Raw genomic sequence first — 24,039 nt, forward strand, 5'->3', positions numbered from 1 at the left:
GCTATACAAGACACACCTTTGCTACTTGCAGTGGGAAAGCCATTGATACAACTCAGTGTTATGCAGTATGGACAGGGCTACTAACCCATATTTCTTATCAGTCCTCCACATAACATTGCTACCAGCCTTTCTAATAATTTTATCTGGCTTCCTTTTGTCTCCATTCATAATTTAAAAAGCCTTGATACTCATGACTAGTCTGTTTTCTATAGAAGAGTGGCATATTGAAAATTATAACCAAGGTTGGTTAAGAAAAATATATGAAAGGCATACTTAAAATTCCCAGTATAACATTTCAATACATAATCCATCGGACCACACAGAGGTGCACGATGTCTAAGAGAAAAATGTATCACAAGTGGACAATATCTTTAATTCTGAAACACGAATAATAATCACCAGAGAAGTTAAATGAAGCAGACTTAAAGCCACAGAGTGTACCTTTTTCACAATGAGTGCACAAAACAAATAGGCTCTTCTTCTAGAGAATGAACTCAATGACTGTACTGCAGATATATGGAATATTCATTTGAGATATTTGGAATATACATGGCACAGAATGAAAAACTGAAGTCATTCATTCTCAAACATCACGATGTTATAGGAGTAGCCACAATTACCTTGTTTGATGAAGTAAGCAAGAAAGCTCTCTTCAACTTTTCTTTTTCAGCCACACACAGTTGTAATCTGCCAACCTCTTCTTTATAATAGGCTATAAGGTTTTCTTTGTTTCCATCCAAGTTCTTCAGTGTCTGAACTTCTGATGCTAGTTTGGTGTTTTCAATTTCTGTGTTCTTCAAATGTATCTGCAGTGATAACACCAACCAGCTTACATTTTTATTCATCACATTTAATCCAAACAGGCCCCCAAAAAGAAATGGAATAGAGATAAATCTTGCAATATAGTTACTATCATGATGATAATATAGTTACTATGCATGGCATCCCTAGTTTTATCTAGGATACATTTATTTTATAGAACATTCGCTTAAAGAGTGATAAAAGAAAGAAACAGGAGTTTATATGCAGACAAGAGAAGTTCAGCTATATAAACGCTTGGCCAAGTTTGGGTACAGAATTTCCTATTCATGATTTAAAAATTAATTAATCAGTTTCTAGCCACCTACCCCAAATAGACCTTATAGAACTGTTCATAGCATAGAAGAGGCATTACTTCTGATGAGCTTATTTATGCCTTGTGTAAACTGAAGATAACCTTTTAAATTATCTTCTTTTAAAAAGTACCAGATCAGAACTTTCATTCTAGATAAAATTCTAGGCATGCATTTTAAAAGACTTTAATTAGAACATTTAATCAAACCAATTTGAAAAAATGGGAATTTGCCAGATCGACTGTGCTTTGATCTGTAAGATCTGTAAGAACCAGGCACCTGGTTGGCCACTGTGAGAACAGGATGCTGGACTAGATGGGCCACTGGCCTGATCCAGCAGGCTCTTCTTATGTTCTTATGTAAAGATAGAGTTGTACAGCTCTTGGAATCATATGAACCAAGAATCCAGAGGAGGCAAGGACAATCAAAAAGGAAAACCACACATTAGCATTTTTAGCACACAGTATCTCCCCAGCCTGCAAGATGGAGACTGGGAGGAAGAGAAGCAGAAGAATCTTCTGTGTATGCCACCATATGTGAAGGTTCTGTTTTTGCTGCTTGGACAGCCCAGGGATGTTTGCAAGTGACAAAATAGATGTGCACACAATATTCACACAGTGTTGCAAGAATCACAGCTGCTGCTATTTAAAAAGGAAGGAGTGACCCACAGCCTGTCCAATCTCTTTTCTTCATGAAGTACTCAACAGAAGAGCTTCAATTTAGAGATAAGGCTTCTTATTTTTAATTTTATAACATGTCATGATCAATCATTAAGAGTTAAATTCATTGGTCTCAGTTGCTAATTTTATTCTGATGTCATTTTAACTATCTTAATATTGTATGTGTATGTTCAATTTTTATATTTCAGTTTTAGCATCTATTTAAGAACTGCTGAGAGAACGTTTTTACTGGGTGGTATAGAAATGTTGTGAACAATCAGACAAAAACTATTCTTTAAATTACTAATTTCTGGACACCCCAAGATGAGGTCAGACAACACATGGACAACACATGGACAACAGATAATAATAATAATAATATTTAATTTGTGTGTCGCCTATCTGGCAATTAGCCACTCTAGGCGACGTACATTAAAATGAAATAAAATACAATATCAAATGCAGTCACATTAATAACAGTAGATAAAATAAATACTGGACAGTCATCAATACATATATAAAACAATTATTTTAGCAGCATACGATAGATGACAAAGTCATGGAGATTTACCCATCCCAAGGACCTCAAAGGCCTGTTGGAATAGCCACGTCTTCAGGGCCTTGCGGAATACATCCAGGGAAGGGGCGTGTCGAAGATCACATGGGAGGGAGTTCCAGAGAGTGGGGGCCACCACAGAAAAGGCTCTCTCCTTAGTACCCACCAACCTAGCTGTTTTGGTTGGCGGGATTGAGAGAAAGCCTTGTGTAGCTGATCTAGTTGGGCGGCATAATTGGTGGCGGTGGAGGCGCTCTTTCAGGTAAACTGGGCCGAAACCGTACAGGGTTTTAAAGGTTAATACCAACACCTTGAATCGGGCCCGGAAAACAACCGGCAGCCAGTGAAGATCAAATAATACTGGCATAATGTGGTCCCGGCGGCGGCTGTTGGTAAGTAAGCGCGCCGCTGCATTCTGTATAAGTTGTAATTTCGGGTCGTTTCCAAGGGTAACCCCACGTAGAGCGCATTACAGTAGTCCACTCGAGAGGTGACCAGGGCATGTACCACGAGTGGGAGCTGTTGAACAGGGAGGTAGGGTTGCAGCCTACGTATAAGGTGTAATTGATACCAAGCTGCCCGGCTCACGGCCGAAATCTGAGCCTCCATGGACAGCCTGGAATCAAGAACAACCCAGAGGCTGCGGACCTGGTCCTGTAGGGGCAACTTCACCCCACCAAACACCAGGTCAACATCACCTAACCTTCCGTTGTCTCCCACAAGTAGTACCTCGGTCTTATCAGGGTTCAACTTCAACCTGTTCCTGCCCATTGTCAGGCCCAGGATGTGACTCAGGAACCAGACCAGCGGTTGTAGTTAATTCGTGTTTTATTAGGGTAATGTCCAAACAAAGACTGCGTTTTCTCATGAAGCAATACAGGGATACAGGTCCTGCAGCATTGGGAGAAAGTTGACAGAGCAAGGCACTTCTTCCCGCCTGTTGTATAAGAAGGGGCCAAACGGGCGCGCAATCTTTCGCTCCTCCTTAATTGCCCCTCAGGTACTGCCCGCCTTCCCCCCCTTCTCTCCTGTCTTTTCAGCTGTCTGCGTGTGCGCGGTGAGGGGGGAAGCATCACCCCCTCCTCTTCTGAAGTTTCCGATTCCAGGATGGGGGATAGGGGAGGGGCTGATGGTAAACTGCCTCCCCGCTTTTCGGCTGTGAGCAGCCCTCCCTCTTCCCCCTCTTGCTCTGAGCCTGAAAGAGGGGGAGGCGTGAGAATGTCCAGGGAGGGCTCAGGCTCCCCGTTGCTAAGCGACCTTATCACTGGCAGTTCCTCTGTTTCGTCTTCGCTCCAAAGGGGGGGAAGTTCCTCCCCCTTCCCTCTGCCATCCATCCGAATACTCTTCTCCCAACTCTCCGGGATCCAGCTCCCCGGGATTGGGACCCCAGCTCTGCCTTCCGACACCATCCCCCCTCCCAGGCTGTGCCCCCCTCCCCTTGTCTGGCTTGGGACGGTGGGGAAAACGTTGATGGAAAAGTTTTACCAATTCTGGAGCATGCATATCAGCTGCATCTTCCCATGATCTGTCAGCCACCCCATAGCCTTTCCAGTGAATCAAGTACTGCAGCTTGTGGCGTCTGATCCTGGAATTTAAGATCTCCTCAACTTCAAACTCAAGCTGCTCATTTATCAGGAGTGGAGCTCCGGGAGGTTCCTCCGGCCGTAACTCACTGGGAGGGGCGGCTTTCGTTAAGAGGGATCGATGGAACACAGGATGTATTTTAAACGTGTCAGGCAGCTTCAGTCGGTACGCCACGGGATTAATTTGAGTTGCTATTTCGAAAGGACCCACCCTCTTGTCTTGTAATTTTCTACATTTGCCCGGCATCTGGAGGAAGCGGGTGGACAGCCATACCTGATCTCCCGGTTGAAGGGGGGGGGCCTCCTTCCTGTGCAGGTCAGCAACTCGCTTGTACTCCGTTTTGGCTTCGTTTAACTGCTGTTTCAGTGTCTGTTGCGCCGCTTGCAATTCCTTGAGGAAGTTCTCAGCTGCCGGTACCAGCATTCCTTCTGAGCTGCTTGGAAAGACTTTAGGATGGAATCCATAATTAGCGAAGAACGGGGTTTGTTGAGTGCTGGAGTGCAGAGAATTGTTGTAGGCGAACTCTGCAAAATGCAAATATGATACCCAGTCAGTCTGTTGATAGGACACATAACTTCGGAAATATCTTTCCAAAACGGCGTTCAAGCGTTCCGTCTGCCCATCTGTCTGGGGGTGATGGGCGGAGGAGAGTTTTAATTCCGTCTGCAACTGTTTCCACATTGCTCTCCAAAATTTGGCTGTGAACTGAGTTCCTCGGTCTGAGACTACGCTGTTTGGCAATCCATGCAGGCGGTAGACTTCTTTTATGAATAACTTGGCCGTTTCTTTAGCCTCTAAGGCCCCTGCACAAGGAAGAAAGTGTGCCATTTTGGTAAGTAGATCCACCACTACTAAGATGGCTGTCATTCCTTGGGACTTGGGTAGATCAGTTATAAAATCCATGGAGAGGTCCTTCCAGGGTTCGTGTGGGACAGGCAACGGTTGTAACAGTCCTGCTGGTGTCCCTGTTTGTGTTTTTGTCCGCAGACAGACAGAGCAGGACTTTACATAACTCTCAATATCCCGACGCATTTTAGGCCACCAGAAGTCCTTGGCCACGTTCTGAATGGTCTTGTAAATCCCAAAGTGTCCCGCTGTGATGGAATCATGACACTGGCGTAGGATTCTGAGCCTTAATTCCCCTTCTGGCACATATCTGGCGGTTTTGAACCATAACAGTCCATTTCTCCAGTGAAAGGTTACTTCTGAGTCTTGACCTGGTCCCGTCTCCTGCTGATATTTTAGCATGTCTGCATCTTCTTGTTGTGCCTTTTTGAGTTCCTCTTCCCATGAAGGCTGGCATACTCCCAACGTTAATTTCTCTGGCGGGATTACGTACTGAGGCTGGTCCTCGGATTCACTTTCTTTGTATTGTGGCTGTCTGGATAAGGCATCCGCTCTCTGGTTTTTGGCTTGGGCATGGTAAGTAATCTGGAAGTTAAACCTAGTGAAGAACTGGGACCATCTTATCTGTCTCTGGTTCAGCTTTCTGGCTGTTTGGAGGCTTTCAACATTCTTGTGGTCGGAGCGCACTTCAATTCGATGAGAGGCCCCCTCTAGGTATTGTCTCCAGTTTTCAAAAGAGTCCTTGATGGCCAGCAGCTCCTTCTCCCAAACTGTGTAGTTCTTCTCTGCAGGCTTTAACTTCCGAGAGAAGTACGCACAGGGGTGCAGCTCCTTCCCTTCTTGGTCTAATTGTAGCAGGACCCCCCCGATGGCAAAATCTGAAGCATCTGCTTCCACTACGAAAGGGCGGTTCGGATCAGCAAAGCCCAGAATGGGCTCAGTAGCAAACCTTCTCTTCAGCTCCTCAAAGGCCTCAGTGGCGTTCTCTGTCCATTGAAACTTCTTCTTCCCCCTTAAACAGTCAGTCAGAGGAGCTGTTAATTTGGAAAACCCTGGAATGAACTTTCTGTAATAATTGGCAAACCCCAAAAACCGTTGTACATCCTTTTTGGTGACAGGTTGGCCCCAGTCCAATATGCAGCTTACTTTCCCTGGGTCCATCTCCACGCCTTCCGCTGAGATTCGATATCCAAGGAAGTCTAGAGACTTGAGGTCAAATCCACATTTCTCTAATTTAGCATACAGGTGATTTTCTCTCAGTCTCTGCAACACCGTCTTCACATGCTGGTCGTGGTCTTCCTGGTTCTTTGAGAACACCAGGATATCATCTAAGTAACAGATTACATACGTGTCCAACAAGTCTCTAAACACGTCGTTCATGAATTTTTGAAAAATTCCTGGCTTCCACAAAGCCCGAACGGCATGACCAGGTATTCATACTGTCCGTAAGCGGTCAAGAATCCTGTTTTCCATTCATCTCCCTCCTTCATTCTGATCAGATTGTACGCTCCTCTCAAATCCAACTTCGTGAAGATTTTTGCAGAGCGCAGTCGGTCCAGCAACTCTGAGATCAGGGGCAGCAGGTAGCTGTTGGGGATGGTGATCTGGTTCAATGTGCGATAGTCGTTACAGGGTCTGAGTCCCCCCCCTTCTTTTTCACAAACAATAGTGGCGCTCCAGCAGGGGATTGTGAGGGGCGTATGAATCCTCGCCTCAGGTTTTTATCCAGGAATTCCTTCAGGGCCTCCCTCTCATTCTCTGTGAGAAAGTAGATTCTCCCTGATGGGATGCTGGCTCCTGGCACTAGATCAATCGCACAGTCGTAAGGGCGGTGGGGGGGTAAAGTCTCTGCCTCTTTTTCATCAAACACATCTTTGAATTCTTCATACTTTGGCGGCAGGGTCACTTGCTCGATCTCTTGCACTGCCCCCGCTAAGGTGTTCTTGATTCCTTCAGGTTGACAGTTCTCCTGGCAATACTGTGAGGTGAACCACACCACCGCCTCCTTCCAACTTATTTTGGGTTCATGCTTTGCTAGCCAGGGCATTCCCAGAATCACCTCAAAGTTCGAGAGATCTGACACGTATAGCGAAATGAACTCTTCGTGCCCGGGGATTTGAAGTTTCACTTCCTCCGTGGCTTGTGTCACCCCTCCTGACTTCAGGGGTCTCCCATCGATAGTCTCCACAGCTAGGGGAGCGTCCAGTTTCCACCGGGAAATTCCATGACGCTTGACTAACTTTGCATCAATAAAATTTGTGGAGGCTCCACTGTCAATTAAGGCAGTGGAATTAAACACCACTCCTCTGGAAGTTGTAATCCGAATAGGCAAGACCAACACCCCCTTTGAGGGAGGTTGGATCGTTGGGGGGCCTTTATACAATGCTGCCCCCAGTCCACCGGCCTGCACGTGGACTGGGTGTTCTAGTTTCCCGACGGCTCAGCTTTCCCCCCTTTCAGTCCACAGTCTCTGGCCACGTGGCCTGGCTTTGAACAATAAAAGCATAAACGTTCCCGACGGCGTCTTTCCTTTTCTTCTTCCGACAGTCTTGGCCTAGCCCCTCCCTGTCCCTCAGTTGCATTACCTGCCATCCCTGCAGAGGGAAGCGTCTTGTTGCGGGATGCCGAGCCTGAGTATCTCGGGACCTCCTGCTTCCTTTCCAGGCGCCTTCCTTCCATCCGGTGATCTATCTGTAGGCATAGCCGGATGAGCCCTGGTAGGTCAGCGGGGGGGAGGTCCTGGCCAACTCTTCCAGGATTTCAGCATTTAATCCACTCCGGTACATAAACATCAGGGCGGCGTCATTGTAACCAGTTTCCTGGGACAGAATTTTAAAAGCATTAGTGTACTCGGAAACAGTCCCTTTAGCTTGCTTCAGAGCGCCTAGTTGCCGTGCTACTGTTTCAGCTCTTTGCGGGTCTTGGAACATCTCGGTCATCTCTTGTATAAATCCTCTGTACCTTCTTAAGACAGTATCCTTTCTCACGAGATACGGAGTCACCCATTTTGCAGCTTCTCCCTCCAGGAGGCTAATCACGAAGGCCACTTTAGCCCCATCGTCTGGAAATTCCGTGTGCCTGACATCCAGATACAACTCACATTGAGCCACGAAAGTTGCCAACTGATCACTTTGTCCCGCGTATTTTGGGGGCAATCCAATGGGAACCTTTACTATGGCAGCTGGAGGGGCTGTTCGCATCTGGTCTATCGTGGCCTTCAAGGTTTGATTATCCGTCTTCAGCGCCTTGACTGCTGCTAGCAGGGCTTGAACATCTGTCTGCAAATCAGCTACCTTAGTCCTCAAGAGTTTCACTTCTTCCGTCTCAGAAGTGGGGTTCGTCCCCCCCGCTGCTCCCTTTGACATCTTGTCCCAGTCAAGTGGAGAGAGCGTTGAGGGTGATTTAGGTGGCTCTGTCAATCTGTCAGGCCCAGGATGTGACTCAGGAACCAGACCAGTGGTTGTAGTTAATTCGTGTTTTATTAGGGTAATGTCCAAACAAAGACTGCGTTTTCTCATGAAGCAATACAGGGATACAGGTCCTGCGGCATTGGGAGAAAGTTGACAGAGCAAGGGACTTCTTCCCGCCTGTTCTTTAAGAAGGGGCCAAACGGGCGTGCAATCTTTCGCTCCTCCTTAACTGCCCCTCAGGTACTGCCCGCCTTCCCCCCCCTCCTGTCTTTTCAGCTGTCTGCGTGTGCGCGGTGAGGGGAGAAGCATCACCCCCTCCTCTTCTGAAGTTTCCGATTCCAGGATGGGGGATAGGGGAGGGGCTGATGGTAAACTGCCTCCCCGCTTTTTGGCTGTGAGCAGCCCTCCCTCTTCCCCCTCTTGCTCTGAGCCTGAAAGAGGGGGAGGCGTGAGAATGTCCAGGGAGGGCTCAGGCTCCCCGTTGCTAAGCGACCTTATCACTGGAAGTTCCTCTGTTTCGTCTTCGCTCCAAAGGGGGGAAGTTCCTCCCCCTTCCCTCTGCCATCCATCCGAATACTCTTTTCCCAACTCTCCGGGATCCAGCTCCCCAGGATTGGGACCCCAGCTCTGCCTTCCGACACCCATCCATCCACTCACAGATTCCAGGCACTTGGACATGGTCTCCACAGCCCTCTCCGGTGAAGATTTAAATGAGAGATAGAGCTGAGTGTCATCCGCATATTGGTGACACTGCAGCCCAAATCTCCTGATGATCGCTCCCAGCGGCTTTACATAGATGTTAAATAGCATGGGAGAGAGGATAAAACCCTGTGGCACACCACAATTGAGAGGCCAAGGGTCTGAAACCTCATCACCCAATGCTACCTGTTGGCGCCTATCAGAGAGAAAGGAATGGAACCACCGTAAAACCGTGCCTCCCAATCCCAAACTCTCCAGGCGATCTAAAAGGATACCGTGGTCTACGGTATCAAAAGCCGCTGAGAGATCCAGGAGGACAAGGAAGGTGAATTCTCCCCTATCCAATGCCCTCCTCATATCATCAACCAGAGCGACCAAGGCTGTTTCAGTTCCATGTCCAGTCCTGAAACCCGATTGGTATGGATCTAGATAATCCGTTTCATCCAAGTGTGTCTGCAACTGATTTGCCACCACTCGCTCAATGACCTTGCCCAAGAATGGTAAGTTCGAAATTGGGCGAAAGTTGTTTAAGATCTGGGGATCCAAGGAGGACTTCTTTAAGATGGGTTTAATAATAGCCTCCTTGAGGGCTAGTGGCATAACACCTTCTTGCAAGGATGCATTAACCATTGCCTTGATCCCCTCACCCAATCTCTCTTTGCAGCTCATAAGAAGCCACGATGTGCAAGGGTCATTTAGACAAGTGGTAGGCCTTACAGATGAGAGCACCTTGTCCACATCCTCAGAAGGAAGAGGCCGAAATCGATCCCATTTGACCGGTTTGCAACTGGCCAACTCTAGCTCACTCACTGTATCCACGGCGCACGGAATCAAGCTCCTCAGGTGTTCGATTTTATCAGCAAAGTGCTTTGCCAATTTGTCACAGAAGGCCTTAGACTGTTCCAAGGGTTCCTGAGCAACTGGACCGACCAGGCTTTGGACCACCTGGAACAACCTCCTGGGACAGCACTCTGCTGACGCAATAGAGGCAGCAAAGAACACCCTCTTTGCTGCCCTTACCGCCACCTGGTAGGCAGCTATTGCTGCTCTAATCTGTGTCCGAGCATCTTCGGAGTGCGATTTCCGCCACCGGCGCTCTAGTCGTCTCACCTCCTGCCTCAAAGCACGCAACCGCTAAACCCCTAAACTTGCTTACCACAACCTGGAACCTGCCAAACATTTTGGACTACAACTCTACCAACCCAAGCCACCATAGCCAATGATCAGGAATTATGTGAGTTGCAGTACAAAACATCTAGAGCGCACCAGGTTGGGGAAGGCTGCCCTAAGGCTATAAGATCCAGGAACTTTCACATCAGAAATAGCATATGATTTGGAATTAATAAACCAGAGAGAATATTCCTAGGGAGTGAAAAAAGTGGTAACTGTAAAGCTGTTCTTTGATTAAACAGAAAACATTAGAAGCCATTATCTGATTAAAACCAGGGTCAGGACCCTTCACCCACAGGCCAATTTTGGCCTGGCAGGAAGCTAATTTGGCCTACGAGGCAATTTCCCCAAAACTACACCTACCTCTCAATCAGCTGACATTACTCTGATGGGGAGCTGATGGAAGCTGATAGGCGGCGGGGGGGAAGGTTTAATTCTGTAACCAAAGCGGCAGGATTTAACCCCTTACTCATCAACTGATGAGCAGGGGATTAAATCCTGCTCAGACCCCTACAGAAAGCAGGAGTGATGTCTACACTCATCAGCTGATGAGTGGAGTTCAATCCTGCTCGGTGCTGTCTTGCCAGTTCGCTTCCTGCAGAGAACTCTCTGATGAAGCAGACCCCTTCCCCACAGGTTGGCTTTGACAGCTGGGTGGAGCAGCCCACTTATAAGTCACTGGTGTCATTATTCTGTCAGATTCTGGTGCCAACCACCTGTCAAAGTTGCCCCACAGGGGTGGGGTGGGGTGATACAGATCTGGCCTGTCAGTTGAAAAAGTTTCCATCCTTGGATTAAGGCACAGAATGGAGATGGAAAGGCTTCATGCAGTAAAAGACTTGAGAAAATGTTGATGTAGCTCCACAGCTTCCTATTTCCTCCACAAGGGCCTATTTGGGTAGGAGGGGTGGCGTTTTAACAACACACTTCCCACATTATAAATGTCTTAGGGTTAATTTAGGGGGAAAACACTCAAATAGAATTATCTCCACATTTATATATCTACAGCACATTTGTTTTACTTTGTTTCTCTGTAAATCTACATGCAATCTAGTTGTCAGTTATCTATTAGACAGGGTGAAACATCACCTTGTAGAGCTCCTTTTCATCCTTCTCAGTCTTTAAGTGGCATTCAAGCTGCTCCTTCTCAAGGACTACTTTCTTGAGTTTGTCTTTCAGGCTATGAAAAAAGGAAAACATCTTCAAATATTTGGTTTTTGTTTAGATTTCAGTGGGAAAAGAATTATATTAGATGCATACCTGTCTAACTCAGTTTCTTTTGCAATCGCTTTCTGAGTAACAGTCATGATGTCTTCTTCAAGCTGTAGAACTTTGGAAGTAGCCTCATCATGCTTTTTCTTGAGTTCTTCATTTTCAGCTTTAAGAGTTTCTGAAGTTTTCAAGTTAACCTTGCAAAAGCGAAAAGTGTATGTGTGAAATAACATTCTGGGGACACAATGTTCACAAATGTCTAAAAAAATTTAATACCCTAATCTTACCACAACAAAAGAAATGGGGAAGAAAGGTTCATGAGATCTGAGCAACTCATAAGAGAGCAAACACCCATAATATCTCCCCATGAATATGTCCCCTAGTCCAAAGGGTGAGACTGAACGTACCATTCGCACAAGAAGTTTAAGAGTTGATATTGCTAAAGTAGTAATCTACAAGCTTAACTGTTACGAGTCTAACAGTGATCAGTCTAAGACTAGTTGCACATCTTTTGCAAGTGTAAAGAATCCGCTGGATGCAGTTGCCGTACTACACAAATGTTGGATGCAGTTACTTGTCTACACCCAAGTTTAATGTGTATCTGAAACCATTTGTGTTCCTATTTAACGAGCACCATCCACATGACAACCCCTCAAACAGCTCCTATCCTGTTCGCTTCCCCCTGTAAATTCTGATTCAGGAATAATCTGTTAAGTTTTTAAAAATGTGATTCCAAAGCACTCCACTCAAAACAGTAGATGTACTACCTGTTTTTCCTGTATCAAGTATCCATTTTCACTGTTCCTTTATCCACACACCCCACATTCCCCTAACACCAGTTTTGTTCCAGCAACAGTGGTGCCTATTTCCAGCAAGCTTACAAACACTAAAAAAACAAGCATAGTGCAATGCTGTAAAACAATGATTTCTCCAGATCTCCCTGCTTCATTTCCCTCCTCCCTATTGGTTTCTCTATATATTCACTAATAGGCAAAAAACCTTGCAGTTTAAGAATGTGCCCATAGCCCACAGCTATTTCTATCAAACTTTAAAAAGTAGGAAAATTGGGCAGCTATAGTGAATGCACCAGAGGAGCAGGAGACCTGACCTCCTCTCTGAGATATTGTACTGCCTTACAAATTTGTCAAGATGCAAACACAAGTTGGGTTAGTCTTTCACAGTCCAATCCACTTCCTGTGTAGCTTGGAAGAATTTGGTAACATGTGCCAAATGTTTGTCAAAGAAACTAAGGACTAGTGTCACTCAGCTGACTTTAAGGCTTCTGTCAGCAGAATAGGGAGGGAAGCAGTTTTCCCTGCAGCTCCCCCCATATCTGTTCTGGAGCCTCCACAACACTCTGAAACGGATTTAAGAAGGGGGAAACACCCTAACAATGCTTCCCACCTCATTCTGATGATGGATACTTTACTGTCAACTGAGAAATACTATTAGATACAACCATATGTACAGTGTTTTACTATGCCTAAACTGAGCTTCTGCAACTACACAAGCATCAAAGTTCCCCCTATAATATTCTAACGAAAGGGACTGCAAGTAAACAAGGACTGAAATGTATCTTTATACTTAAATATTAACTTAAAGAGTTTTTCATTTATTTTGTACAACTCTATATATTTATTTTGATGATCTTTTAAGATTACTATTAATAGAAAGCTAGAACAGCTAACTAAAAGAAAAGAGATCCACAAAACCATGATTTTTAAAGACCCGGTAAATGAGAAATTATGAAACCAATAAATCTGCCAGTACACTACTTTATTTTAGTCTTAATACATACTGAAACATTTTTTGAATGCTTAAGGGATCAATGAACAGACACGTTAATAGATTTACTATACACCAAAATTATACACAAGGGAGCTAAAAGTAGTCACTAATGTAATATTAAGTCTAACCCAGGATGCTAGTATTGTTTTGTCACGAGAGGGAGACAAATGACTATACAATGCTGCATTGAAGAATGGGCAATACCTTAGTACAGCATATCACGTTTGTTTAATATTACTTTCTGCTGTGCAAGACAATGAAAATGTTTTGAAAACTGACAGACTTGCTCCCAATACAAATATAACGAAACTACAACAGCAACTATAATCAGCAAGAAAAAACACAGCAATATATGCCACTGTTACTCTTTGAAGGAGGAAGCAGCCCTCCTTTCAGCAGAGTTGCCATTTAGCCAATATTCGCCCCTACAAGTAGTCACCCTGGACGACACTTCTTACACCAGTGCAACTCATGCAGATTTGGCAGTAGTTAGCAGTACCTCATCACGCTACATGTCTCTTGCTCTCTGTTGCCAGCCACTTCTTCCTGAGATGACTGGTGGTGGAGACACCGCCGAGTTGCCTGCTCAGGAAACAGCAGCTGCCACAAGGGAAACTAATGAACTCCAATAGTACAGTGAGGTACTGCTACCAATCAAAGCTGGCTGCAGAAGAAATCAAGGCAAGCTATTTGCTAAAATCTGGCTGTTTCTTCAGCTAGCCAGAAGAACTGTAGAAGGGCCTGATTATACACGTACCTTTGTTAAGATGATGTGTATACAGCCACATGTGATATCAATCAGGACAAGCTGACCTTTGTTTTTATTGTATTTTTAATGTTTTTATCGTATGGTTGTTTTAACTTGCTATAAATCACTCTGATGTTTTTAACAGAATAGCAGTATACAAGTATTAAAAGAAAAAGTGCCAATGGGTCAGCTATGTACAATGCCTAGTACAACTTAAACTAGACTTTTTAAAAATGTCTTCAGTCTTCCACTTAGCTAATCCTAGATGAAAACAGCATCGATTTACTTTTTTAAGCTTTACCAAAAGCCTACAAGTTATCACGATCAAGTATATCAATCAACTGTATGGAAGATATTTATATTACACATACATATATTCTGGAAGTAGATTTATTACTAAAAATGGCAAGTGATATTTGTTGCACCTTATGATATACTTCAATATCTTTAAAAAGTTTTGTATGAAGGTCCAGTCTTAAATTGGCTTTGAAAAGGCATAATTCTTTTAGCTTTTATGGGCTACAGAACTAACCTTTTGCTGTGCTTCAAGCTGATCACACATTTCCTTTTCATGGTTCAGTTCTTTTTCCAGTCTTTCAACTTGATCTCTGAGTTGTACAGTTTCCTTTTCAAGTGAAGCAGTTACCTTTAATAGTTCTTCTTTTTCTCTCATTGTTTTTTCAATTTTGAACTAAAAATGACAAAAGTCCATATTACATGGTGGTTCTTACCCCAACAACACCATAACATTATAAATTAGTCAGCATAATTTCTCTCCACATGGATGAAAACCAAAAAGAATATAGTTGGAATATTTACTTTAATATCTGGCCACCAATTTTATCACACATCAACTGTAAGTTTATCACAGATTAATGGTTAGCACGTATCAGTAACATAGGCAATACCTAACTTTAGTTTTCATTAAACTTTCTTTATATATCTCAAATGTAAGCAACCATCAATACTCTAGAAATGATCATTGTGGGATCCTTCAAGGACTTAAGCCCTATCAAGGCATTCACCACACTCGCACATAAAGCAATTACATTGGGGAATGCTGGGGTGCTCTGACAAGCCCTGCAACTCTAATATGTCATCTTTATCCTGCATAGAGTCCTCCACAACCTTGAGGACAACGATCTTGAGCAGGGAACCCTCTCTTCTTGAAGGCGCCTCACATGACTTACAATCCTGATCGTGCAGTGTTTTTACTGCAGGTGGAGCCTCCATGAGTAATAAAAAGACTCCCCACTGTAGATCTTTGCCCTCAAACTTGTGGAGGACTGTACAACAAATAAAGATGATGCACCACAGGGTAGGATTTCACAGTGCACACTAACTTTTCCTGATTCTGTAATCTCACAAAAGCTTTAAATTCTTTCTACTTTTGAATAGTAAAGTGCTTTTTAGACTAATTTAAAGCGGAGTAGTTCACAGGTAAGTGTGTGTGCACAGACAAGAGAGTATACACATGATTGTGAACTATATATTAAAGATTCATTAAACCAAGATTTTCTACAGCCTCTTCAAGCATTAGCTCCTAATTAAGTGACAAGATACCTGTGTGTGTGCCAAGGTAGCCAGGAGCTACCGACAGAATGTTGGCATTCTTACAAAATGTTATTTTCCCACAGAATGCCAGACTGCACACTTAATTGGAAAGTTGTATCCAAATAAGTTCTACTGAGTAAGCGCATTGAAATTAGAAGACCTATATTACTCATGTTCACTAATTTTAATGGATCTAGTCTGAATATGCCTAACACTGCATTCAACCCTTTAATTCTAACTTGACAAAAGTTCAGCTCTACACTGCACAGATGGATATTACTACAGTTTGCCAATTCAAACCTCAAGAAGTCCAGCCTTTGTAGTCACCACCAACATATCAGAATTTCCTTCATCTTCCATTGTCAACAATTCTTCAATGGGAGAAGATGTTCGAAATTGGAAAGGGGTGCTTGCTCCACGAATCTCACCCTTATGTGTTACATAGCAGAACTGATAAAATTCACCATCATCATTTGCAAGGTAGTATCCTGATGGAAAACAGCATTTGAAGAACAAGTTTATGGGACACTTAGCGTAAGGATAGGCTCCTCCCATTCAGAACCAAGCAGACAAACTGTAAACTGGAAGACTTCCTACCCTAGACCTCAGGGTGCTTTCCTATCTTTGAAGCAAGAGGAAAGTCCTATTTTGTTAAGACTATGTAAAAAGAAACTCAAATACACTCAGAGGAGAGCAGACAGGCCTTAGGATAACAGGTAGTTGCCACCTGCCTCTTTTCCTTGGTCCTGGGCCAGCCTCTTGCATGCATGACACCTGAAAATAAGTGCAAGAAATATACATAGGTTGCCTACATATAGCCAGACCAGCTGGGAATAAGTAAGGGCAACTGATTGGTTAGTTGGAGCCAGTCAGCAGTAAGATAGAATGTGCTCCCCCACTCTCTCTCTACTCATGGGTGGGAGATGAGCAAGGAAAATGGGGCAGTGCTACTCACTCGATTCCAAGCCAAGGACCGCTGCTCACATGAGGTAACAACTTTCCTATACACAATGTAAGAGATGGAAAGAGGGTACCATCCCTCATCCACCCCCACCTATAGCTGAAATGGATAGTATTCACCTATTCTTTGTGGACTGAAAAATGACACTGCATTACAAATTATACTGGGTTCAGAAACTTCATCTGCAGCTCCCAGCCTCTTCACCAACCAGCATCCCAACAAAGATAAACCAATTCCCTTTCGATGGCAATCCCTCCAGGGGACAAAGTATGTATAGAAGACCCAGTAGAATAGATGGCCAAGGTGACTCATGCAATGTCTTGAAGGAACAAAACAAATGAAAGGATCCACCATAGGCAATATTCCATAACTGCTTGCATATAGGCCCTGGGGATAGAGCAGGTCATATAGATAGTCTACATCATACATCAGATATCCATTATACATTAAGAGCAGGCATGACTGGAACGCCAGCAGATTCCTCAGAAGAGCTAGAAGTATCATTAATTGCTAAGTTAGAGAACTATCTCGGATTTTGAAGAGGGGAAGACTTATCAATTCCAGGTAAGTCCTCTTTACATAGTTATATGGTAAACAATACCCAAATGTACACATTTAGTTCTGAACAAGGAATAATATGTGCAAATAACTGCTTTGTATGCAACTCCAATTAGATGCATTGAGTAACACAGTTCTCCTAACCCAGAGTATGTAACCATAACTGTTATGTGCCCATAGAATTGAATCAGAGCTGCATTAAATGTACTATAATCCAAGGGAAATTAAGTTTCAATAATTTATAACAAAAATATCTGGATAATTTTGAAGTGCTAAATAAGCAGCAAAATAAAAACACGAAGCAGACACGGCAGCCTCTTTTACACTTACCTTGGAAAGACAGCACAGAGTTAACTGTTGATCCTTCCACATAGTTGTCAGGCATAGGTGACCAAAGAAATGTATAATAATCTCGTGCAGTGCTCCAGCCAACCTACAGTAAGAAAAACCCCAACCTTTTATCATAATATATTGATGCACAATTTGTAAAAATTAACTTTCAGATCACATCACACAAGTATATATTTAAATATCCAGTTAACTACTGCTGTGCATATTTTTATACTTAAAACATTCTTTACAAGTGTCTCAAAGAAGCCATTTCTCACTAATCTAACTGCTGATGAAATATTGGATTCAATGGTATATGTTGGGGGGGATGGTCACAGGACACACTGAACCCCCAAAAACATGTCTTTGCAGCTTTGATATTCATAATAAAAATAAGAATGTAGCTCCTCCTCTGGCTTCAAAACTTTCCCTTCCCTTCTCCATGGGTATAGAACCTCCAGCCTATTGGCCAATAATGGTCCTTGAAGGGATTTTATTTGGCCTCTGAGGCCACTTTCCGCAAACCACACTCACCCGCCCAACAGCTAATGTCACTGGTGAACTGATGGGTGGGACCTTCTTTGAAAGCTTATACTGCACCAATCCCTTGAACTTCCAAAAAGGATCAGTGTGAGGAAGCTTTAATAATAATAAAAAAACAGCCTGCTTGCTTTTGCTGAATGTGCAGCAACAAGCAGACCCAGTTTTTTTCTTCATCACTGCACAACAGAGGAGTCTCTGCTGAAGACAAGACTGTTCCATCGTGCAGCAACAAACAGATGCTTGTTTTGCAGTGCTCTTTGAATCGGTCTCCCCTCCCTTTTAGACTGCTTCAGCACTGCAAAACAAGAGTTTGTTTCTTCATCAATGAGTAGCAGAGCACACAGCAGACATAAGCTCTGGCAGGGACTGCTCCATCATACAGAGATGAAAAAAAAACCTGGGTCTCTTTGCTTTTGCTCCACACACAGCAAAAACAAGCAGACCCAGATTTTTTTTAAAGCCCATCCTGTGCTAATCCTTTTCAGAGGTTGAAGATATCAACGCAGGGTAGCCATTCCAAGCCTCCCTGCATCCCCTCCTTCAAGCTCTGATTGCAGAGCTTGAAAGGAGGGGTGTGGGAAGGCTTGGAAGGCCCACACTGACCCTTCCATTCTTACAACTGGAGGTCGAAAGAATCAGCATGGGGCAGGCTTTGCAAGTGGAAGGGATTTAACAGGTGGGTGGGGCAACCCAGCTATCAATCATGATGTCATGTGATTGACAGGTGGATTGCCTCTACCGCTTGTCTAAGTTGGACCACACAGTGGGGCCAGATCTTTATCAAAAGGTTCCTAATCCTGCTGTACAGAACCTGTTGTCAGCAGCTATTTTAATGTCTACTCTTTCACTTTTTTGCTCGCTCTATTGCTCCAATACAACCTGCTACAGTGAGGATAAGCAGCAAAACCATTTGTGTCATTGCCTTATTCCAAAGTTTTTCAGATACTTTTCTTCACAGAATTCAGTCCCATACTACCCTACCCTTATATTTATTATGTGCCACCCACACCATTTCCCTATATGATAATTAGTCTTATTGGTAAGTTGGGAAAGAAATACTTCTGCCATCTGCACCAGGATACAAACCAGTTACATTAAGTCCAGAAACCTAATGTATGCTAAAAAAAAATAAAAATGGAAATTTATCCTACTTACTGAATGGCAATACACTAGCCTATGAATCAAAAACAACCAGACCACATGACAGCCACCACACTGTTAACAGGAGCGAGGCCATTTCCAAGTTTTGTGGCTGGTAAATGAGCGCTTCATACAGAAGACACTCACTTAGGAATAGACTGCTGTTTGAAGACAGACTTTTAGCAAGCCAAACAAAGATATACCTACAAGTGGACCTATTAGCAAGGGGGAGGGATGAGAATTTCCAGACTGTTATTACTACATTTCTATCTTTCATACAAGGAACTCAGGGAAGCATACATGGTTCCCTACCTGTTTTATATGCACCACAACCCTAAGAGGTGGAGTTCTGAAGGTGGGGGGGAACTGCCCAAAAGTTACCCAGTGAACTTCATGGCTGAATGGAAATATGAACCCGAGGCACTCCAGTTCTAGTCTGACACAAACCACTACATCATGCTGGCTCTCAAATCAAGAACTGCAATAATTCCTAACATGTTTACTCATCAGGATATCCTTCAGCATGTCTTGTCTTGCCAAGCAGTAAGTTTGGGTCCTTAACCACAGCTTACTTGAAAGTAATTTGTTGCTGTAAGTTGCTTTGATTTGCTTTTGTGAGGAAAGCGACTAACAAATAATGATAATGATAATTTCCCTACCTGGAAACTAACTGCCCATTCCACTGCAAGTCTTGCTGAACCACCATCATGAAGCCAGAAGACTGCCGTACAACTGCCATAGCACCTAATATTAAAGCACTGTATTGATTAAGCTAATTGTTTGAAGTGCTGCACAGGCAAGGCTTAGTATGAGACACAAATTCCGCTGTGCCAAGGTTACTCTTAAATCTTTATAGAGGCTGAGAGTTGTACATAATCATTACTTTACCAAGCCATTCTCCCTGTCGACCCCTGACACTAATGGAACAAAACATATCTTGTATAACTTTTATATATATCTGTGCATCTCAGACAAGAACATACTGTTGAAGTGTGTGCGTTGTTGCGTGAAACAGCATACGTTACATTGGAGTTAAGTTGAGCAATAAACATCACAGAGGCATTAGATCAGGTTAAGAGTCTTTACTACAAGACATTATGGCTTAAGGCTTTAAGATTACATGTAGAGTTGCTCCCCCCCAGGAGAGAAGTTCTCAGTTCAAAGACATGACACAGAAGACCCAGCTCAACACAGATAGCTGCTAGAACTCTCCCAGCCTATCTTGATGCTACCATGGCAACAGCCTTGGCTGTCCGTTCCCAGACATAACTCCTTCTAGCTACAAATAAACTCAGTGACAGTACAGTTCAATGGTCAACAATCCCCCCTTTTTCCCATCATGTCTGTAATTCATGACAACAATAACAATAATACATTTCTACAATACATCTTGCAATACAGTTTACATTTCAGTACAGTTCAGAACATCTCTGTACATTTAGCTAACACTTTATTCAATCAAACTTTGGCTGTACACAAGTCAAATACAGTGTATCAGGATCCATTTCAACCTGTTTGTGCATTCCAGGACTGGTCACCACCCCCACTGTGAATCTTTCAGGCGGTTTCCCTATGTTTGATCTTGTAGAACGTCTTAAAGGCACTAGGGCTTGTGCTTGGCACAGCGTGCCCAGGATCCTCCATTTCCTCAGCCTTACGTTTCTTCGATCTTCGTTTCCCACAAATGAGCTCATTTAACGCATCTCTGAGTGGAATATGTGTGCCTTCCACTTTTATGTCAAGATCTAGTTTAAATGTTTGCACTTGTGTATCACTTGACCCTGTGAGAATGACTGTTTGCCTTTGATCCCAAGGCTTCTCTGCAACTTTAATGCTTCTGCTCAGGATTAATTGCTGTGTTTCTGGACACCAAACTCTGAAATATGCATTCTGAAATCCCAAAACAAAACCTTGCAGTGCTCTGGGTGCAAGTTTGCCTCTTCTTTTTCCCTGTGAAATGTGGACCCAGCAACGTGCACCGAATTTTTGAATGTGTTGTATTTTAGGCTTTCTACCAGTGATTTTCTCATAAGGAGACATTCCAAGAGCACTATGAAACACCCTGCTGTGAATATAATTCGCATACAAAATCGCCTCTGCCCAGAAAGAATTCCCTAAACTGCAATCCATCAGCATGGCTCTCATTGCTTCCTGAAGCACCCTATTTTTTCTCTCTGCAGTTCCGTTGGAAAACGGGCTGTAAGGAGCAGTGAAATTCTGGTTTATTCCCTTACTCTCGAGGAAGTCACCCAATGCTTTGCTTGTGAATCCCCCCCCTTGATCTGAGTGTATCGCTTTCACAGTAACGCCATGTTGAGTTTCAATTCTCTTAATGAACAGTTTCAGCTTCTGCTCAGCTTCACTTTTATGCTTTAACAGAAAAACATGACAAAATCTTGAAAAGTCATCCACAATTACCATAAAGAATCTTGCACCTCCATGTGAAGCATTTATTGGTCCTGATAAATCAACATGAACTAGCTGATAGGGAGCTGTTGTGGTTCTCTCAGCCTCCCGGTTAATTGGTGCAATTGTCATTTTCGCTTTATGACATGCATCACAATCCAACATTAACTGTCCACAATTTCTCAAACGCATGTTTTCACTATGCATTGGGGTTTTCTTTATCATGTCAAAGTTTGCATGCCCCAGCCTTTGATGCCATTCATGGACGCAGCCCTGATGTACCTGTGCCTCAACATTTAACACAGCACACCCTGCTTGACTGCTCTTTATTACAAACTGTGAATCATTAAGGCTTCCCTGCAAACACACTTGATCTCCCCTCATTACAAAACATTGGTCTTTGTGAAACAAGACTGAAAAATCACAACTCACCAGTTTTCTCACAGACAACATGTTATGATGCAGATCTGGTACAAACAAACAATCTGACAGTATTCCAAGTTTATCAAATCTCACCAGTCCTCGGGCTTCCACATTCTTGCGTGATCCATCCGCAAGTAAAACAAAGTCCTGCTCATCTGTAGACGTGTAAAACAAACTCCTGTCTTTGATTAATATATGGCTTGCACCGCTGTCAAGAAGCCAGTTAACAGGTCCTAAATCTTGAGACTTCTGTTTACAAACAAAGTTCACACTTCCCTGCTTCAAGCCTCCTTCCCTGGAGTTACGCTTGACTGCACAGTCTCTTTGAAGATGCCCACGAGCCCCACAGGCATAACAAGATTTCAGCTGCTGCTGCTCCAGCTTGTTTTCCTGTCTGTAGCTGCTTTCTTCTTTCAGCTTGGCTCTTTGCTTTTCCTCAGCACTTTTCACCTCTTGTCTCCGCTGCCATTCCTGGGACAGTTTTTCCTCAATAAACGCAACGTTCAGACCTCCGTCAGGCATGGCTTCGAAAGCCATGACTATATTATTCCAAGTCCCATCAAGTGAAGCCAGGATCAGATAGGTCTTCTGAAGAACAGAGTGTTCCATGCCTCGATCCTGCAACTCAGCAAATAGGCGCCTGAATTCCGTGAGATGCTCACTCATTTCGCACTCACCCGTGAAGCGCATCTGGTACAGCTTCCTTGCCAAACACAATTTAGATCCCGCAGTCTGTTGCACATGTAGGGCCTCCAACACGTCCCACATCTGTTTGGCGTTTGTAACATCTCTCACGTGTAACAGTTGAGAGTCTGATAAAGCCAGAAGTATAAAAGCTTGCGCCTTCTGATCTCTACGCGTCCAGGCCGCGGTCAGTACCGCCGGAGGGGGTCCATCTATAATGTCCCATAAATCCTCTTTTATCAGCAAAGCCCGCATCCTCGGCTTCCAGCTGGCATAATTCTTTTCCGTCAATCTTTCCATTGGCAAGCCTCCCCCAGACAGGTTTACAGCCATGTTGCTCACCTCTGTCTGGTACAATCGATCAAGCTGCCCTCTGGAACTCCGTCTGCCGTTCAGACCAGCAACTTACTCTTGTGTAACGCGCTGTGGATCTGGGCCCATAACCCTGTTGAAGTGTGTGCATTGTTGCGTGAAACAGCATACGTTACATTGGAGTTAAGTTGAGCAATAAACATCACAGAGGCATTAGATCAGGTTAAGAGTCTTTACTACAAGACATTATGGCTTAAGGCTTTAAGATTACATGTAGAGCTGCTCCCCCCCTACGAGAGAAGTTCTCAGTTCAAAGACATGACACAGAAGACCCAGCTCAACACAGATAGCTGCTAGAACTCTCCCAGCCTATCTTGATGCTACCATGGCAACGGCCTTGGCTGTCCGTTCCCAGACATAACTCCTTCTAGCTACAGATTTCCAGACTTGCAGACTTGATGGAAAAATAAACTCAGTGACAGTACAGTTCAATGGTCAACACATACAAACCCCCAGCTTCTTGTGCAACACTGACATTTGCCCCAACATTGCTATGAGACTGGAGATCAAGCTGGAAGAATTTCACAGACTGCATACTTCACAAAGAGGCCAGACACAAGATAAATTCTTAGTTCATTTTTTTCTTATATCTTGTATAACACCGTTTGCATTTTCTTACCCCATCAAGTCTCAGGAAGAGATAGGCAACTTTAACATCCAATCTCTTTATAATACCAACTTCTTTTAATAAGTTGCTGATCATTAGATTCCTTTTCAATTATAGCAAAAAGATTATGGCCATATGATCACTGAACATAGGAAGACTTGCTTCCACGAAAACATGCACAGGAGGATTCTTTTAGTAAAGTTATAGACAAGAGAATCAAATACAGCATAGACAACATAGCAGGGAACAGCCACATTTAAAATGAAGAGTGTGGACAGTGGAAGACATTTTCTTTCATAAATACTAACAGCAAAAAAGTCAAGACTTACCATGTCATTTTATAGCACCGGAGAATATTTTAAAAACTCCTTTCCTTTACAAAATATGATTGAAACATTGAAACAACATTAAAAACATGTGAAGCAGCAGCAAATACACCATCAAAATACTAGGAAGATTAAAAGGTATCAAGACCAAATGCCTACTAGAAAGAAAGATTTTTTCCACAAAAGTGGCAGGCACACAGAAAAAGGTCCTCTCTGCATTCCAGCCAAACAAGTTAGATGTTGGTTAGATACTGGTTAGATGCAGAGATGAGAAGCTCTCCGCAGAGTGGAGAAGCTCACTGGGACACAATGGTTCTGGGCTTCTTTGGAGGGGGGATGGGATATAAATTC

At 43.6% G+C, this 24,039-nt stretch overlaps 1 protein-coding gene across 5 annotated transcripts in view; it reads right to left on the reverse strand.

Moving 5' to 3' along the window:
* Positions 1-24,039, reverse strand: part of TAX1BP1 (Tax1 binding protein 1) — a 76,024-nt gene that overhangs the window by 35,783 nt on the left and 16,202 nt on the right. For all 5 annotated transcript variants that reach the window (XM_061587616.1, XM_061587614.1, XM_061587612.1 and 2 more), the window contains exons 3-8: positions 17,188-17,290; positions 15,639-15,826; positions 14,317-14,475; positions 11,297-11,445; positions 11,126-11,216; positions 621-806 (exon numbers count right to left, since the gene is read on the reverse strand). In XM_061587616.1, the coding sequence (XP_061443600.1) occupies positions 621-806; positions 11,126-11,216; positions 11,297-11,445; positions 14,317-14,475; positions 15,639-15,826; positions 17,188-17,290 (876 nt within the window). The remainder of the gene's footprint in view (positions 1-620; positions 807-11,125; positions 11,217-11,296; positions 11,446-14,316; positions 14,476-15,638; positions 15,827-17,187; positions 17,291-24,039) is intronic.

The sequence above is a fragment of the Rhineura floridana genome, chromosome 10, assembly GCF_030035675.1.
Source record: "Rhineura floridana isolate rRhiFlo1 chromosome 10, rRhiFlo1.hap2, whole genome shotgun sequence".
Lineage (NCBI taxonomy): Eukaryota > Metazoa > Chordata > Lepidosauria > Squamata > Rhineuridae > Rhineura > Rhineura floridana.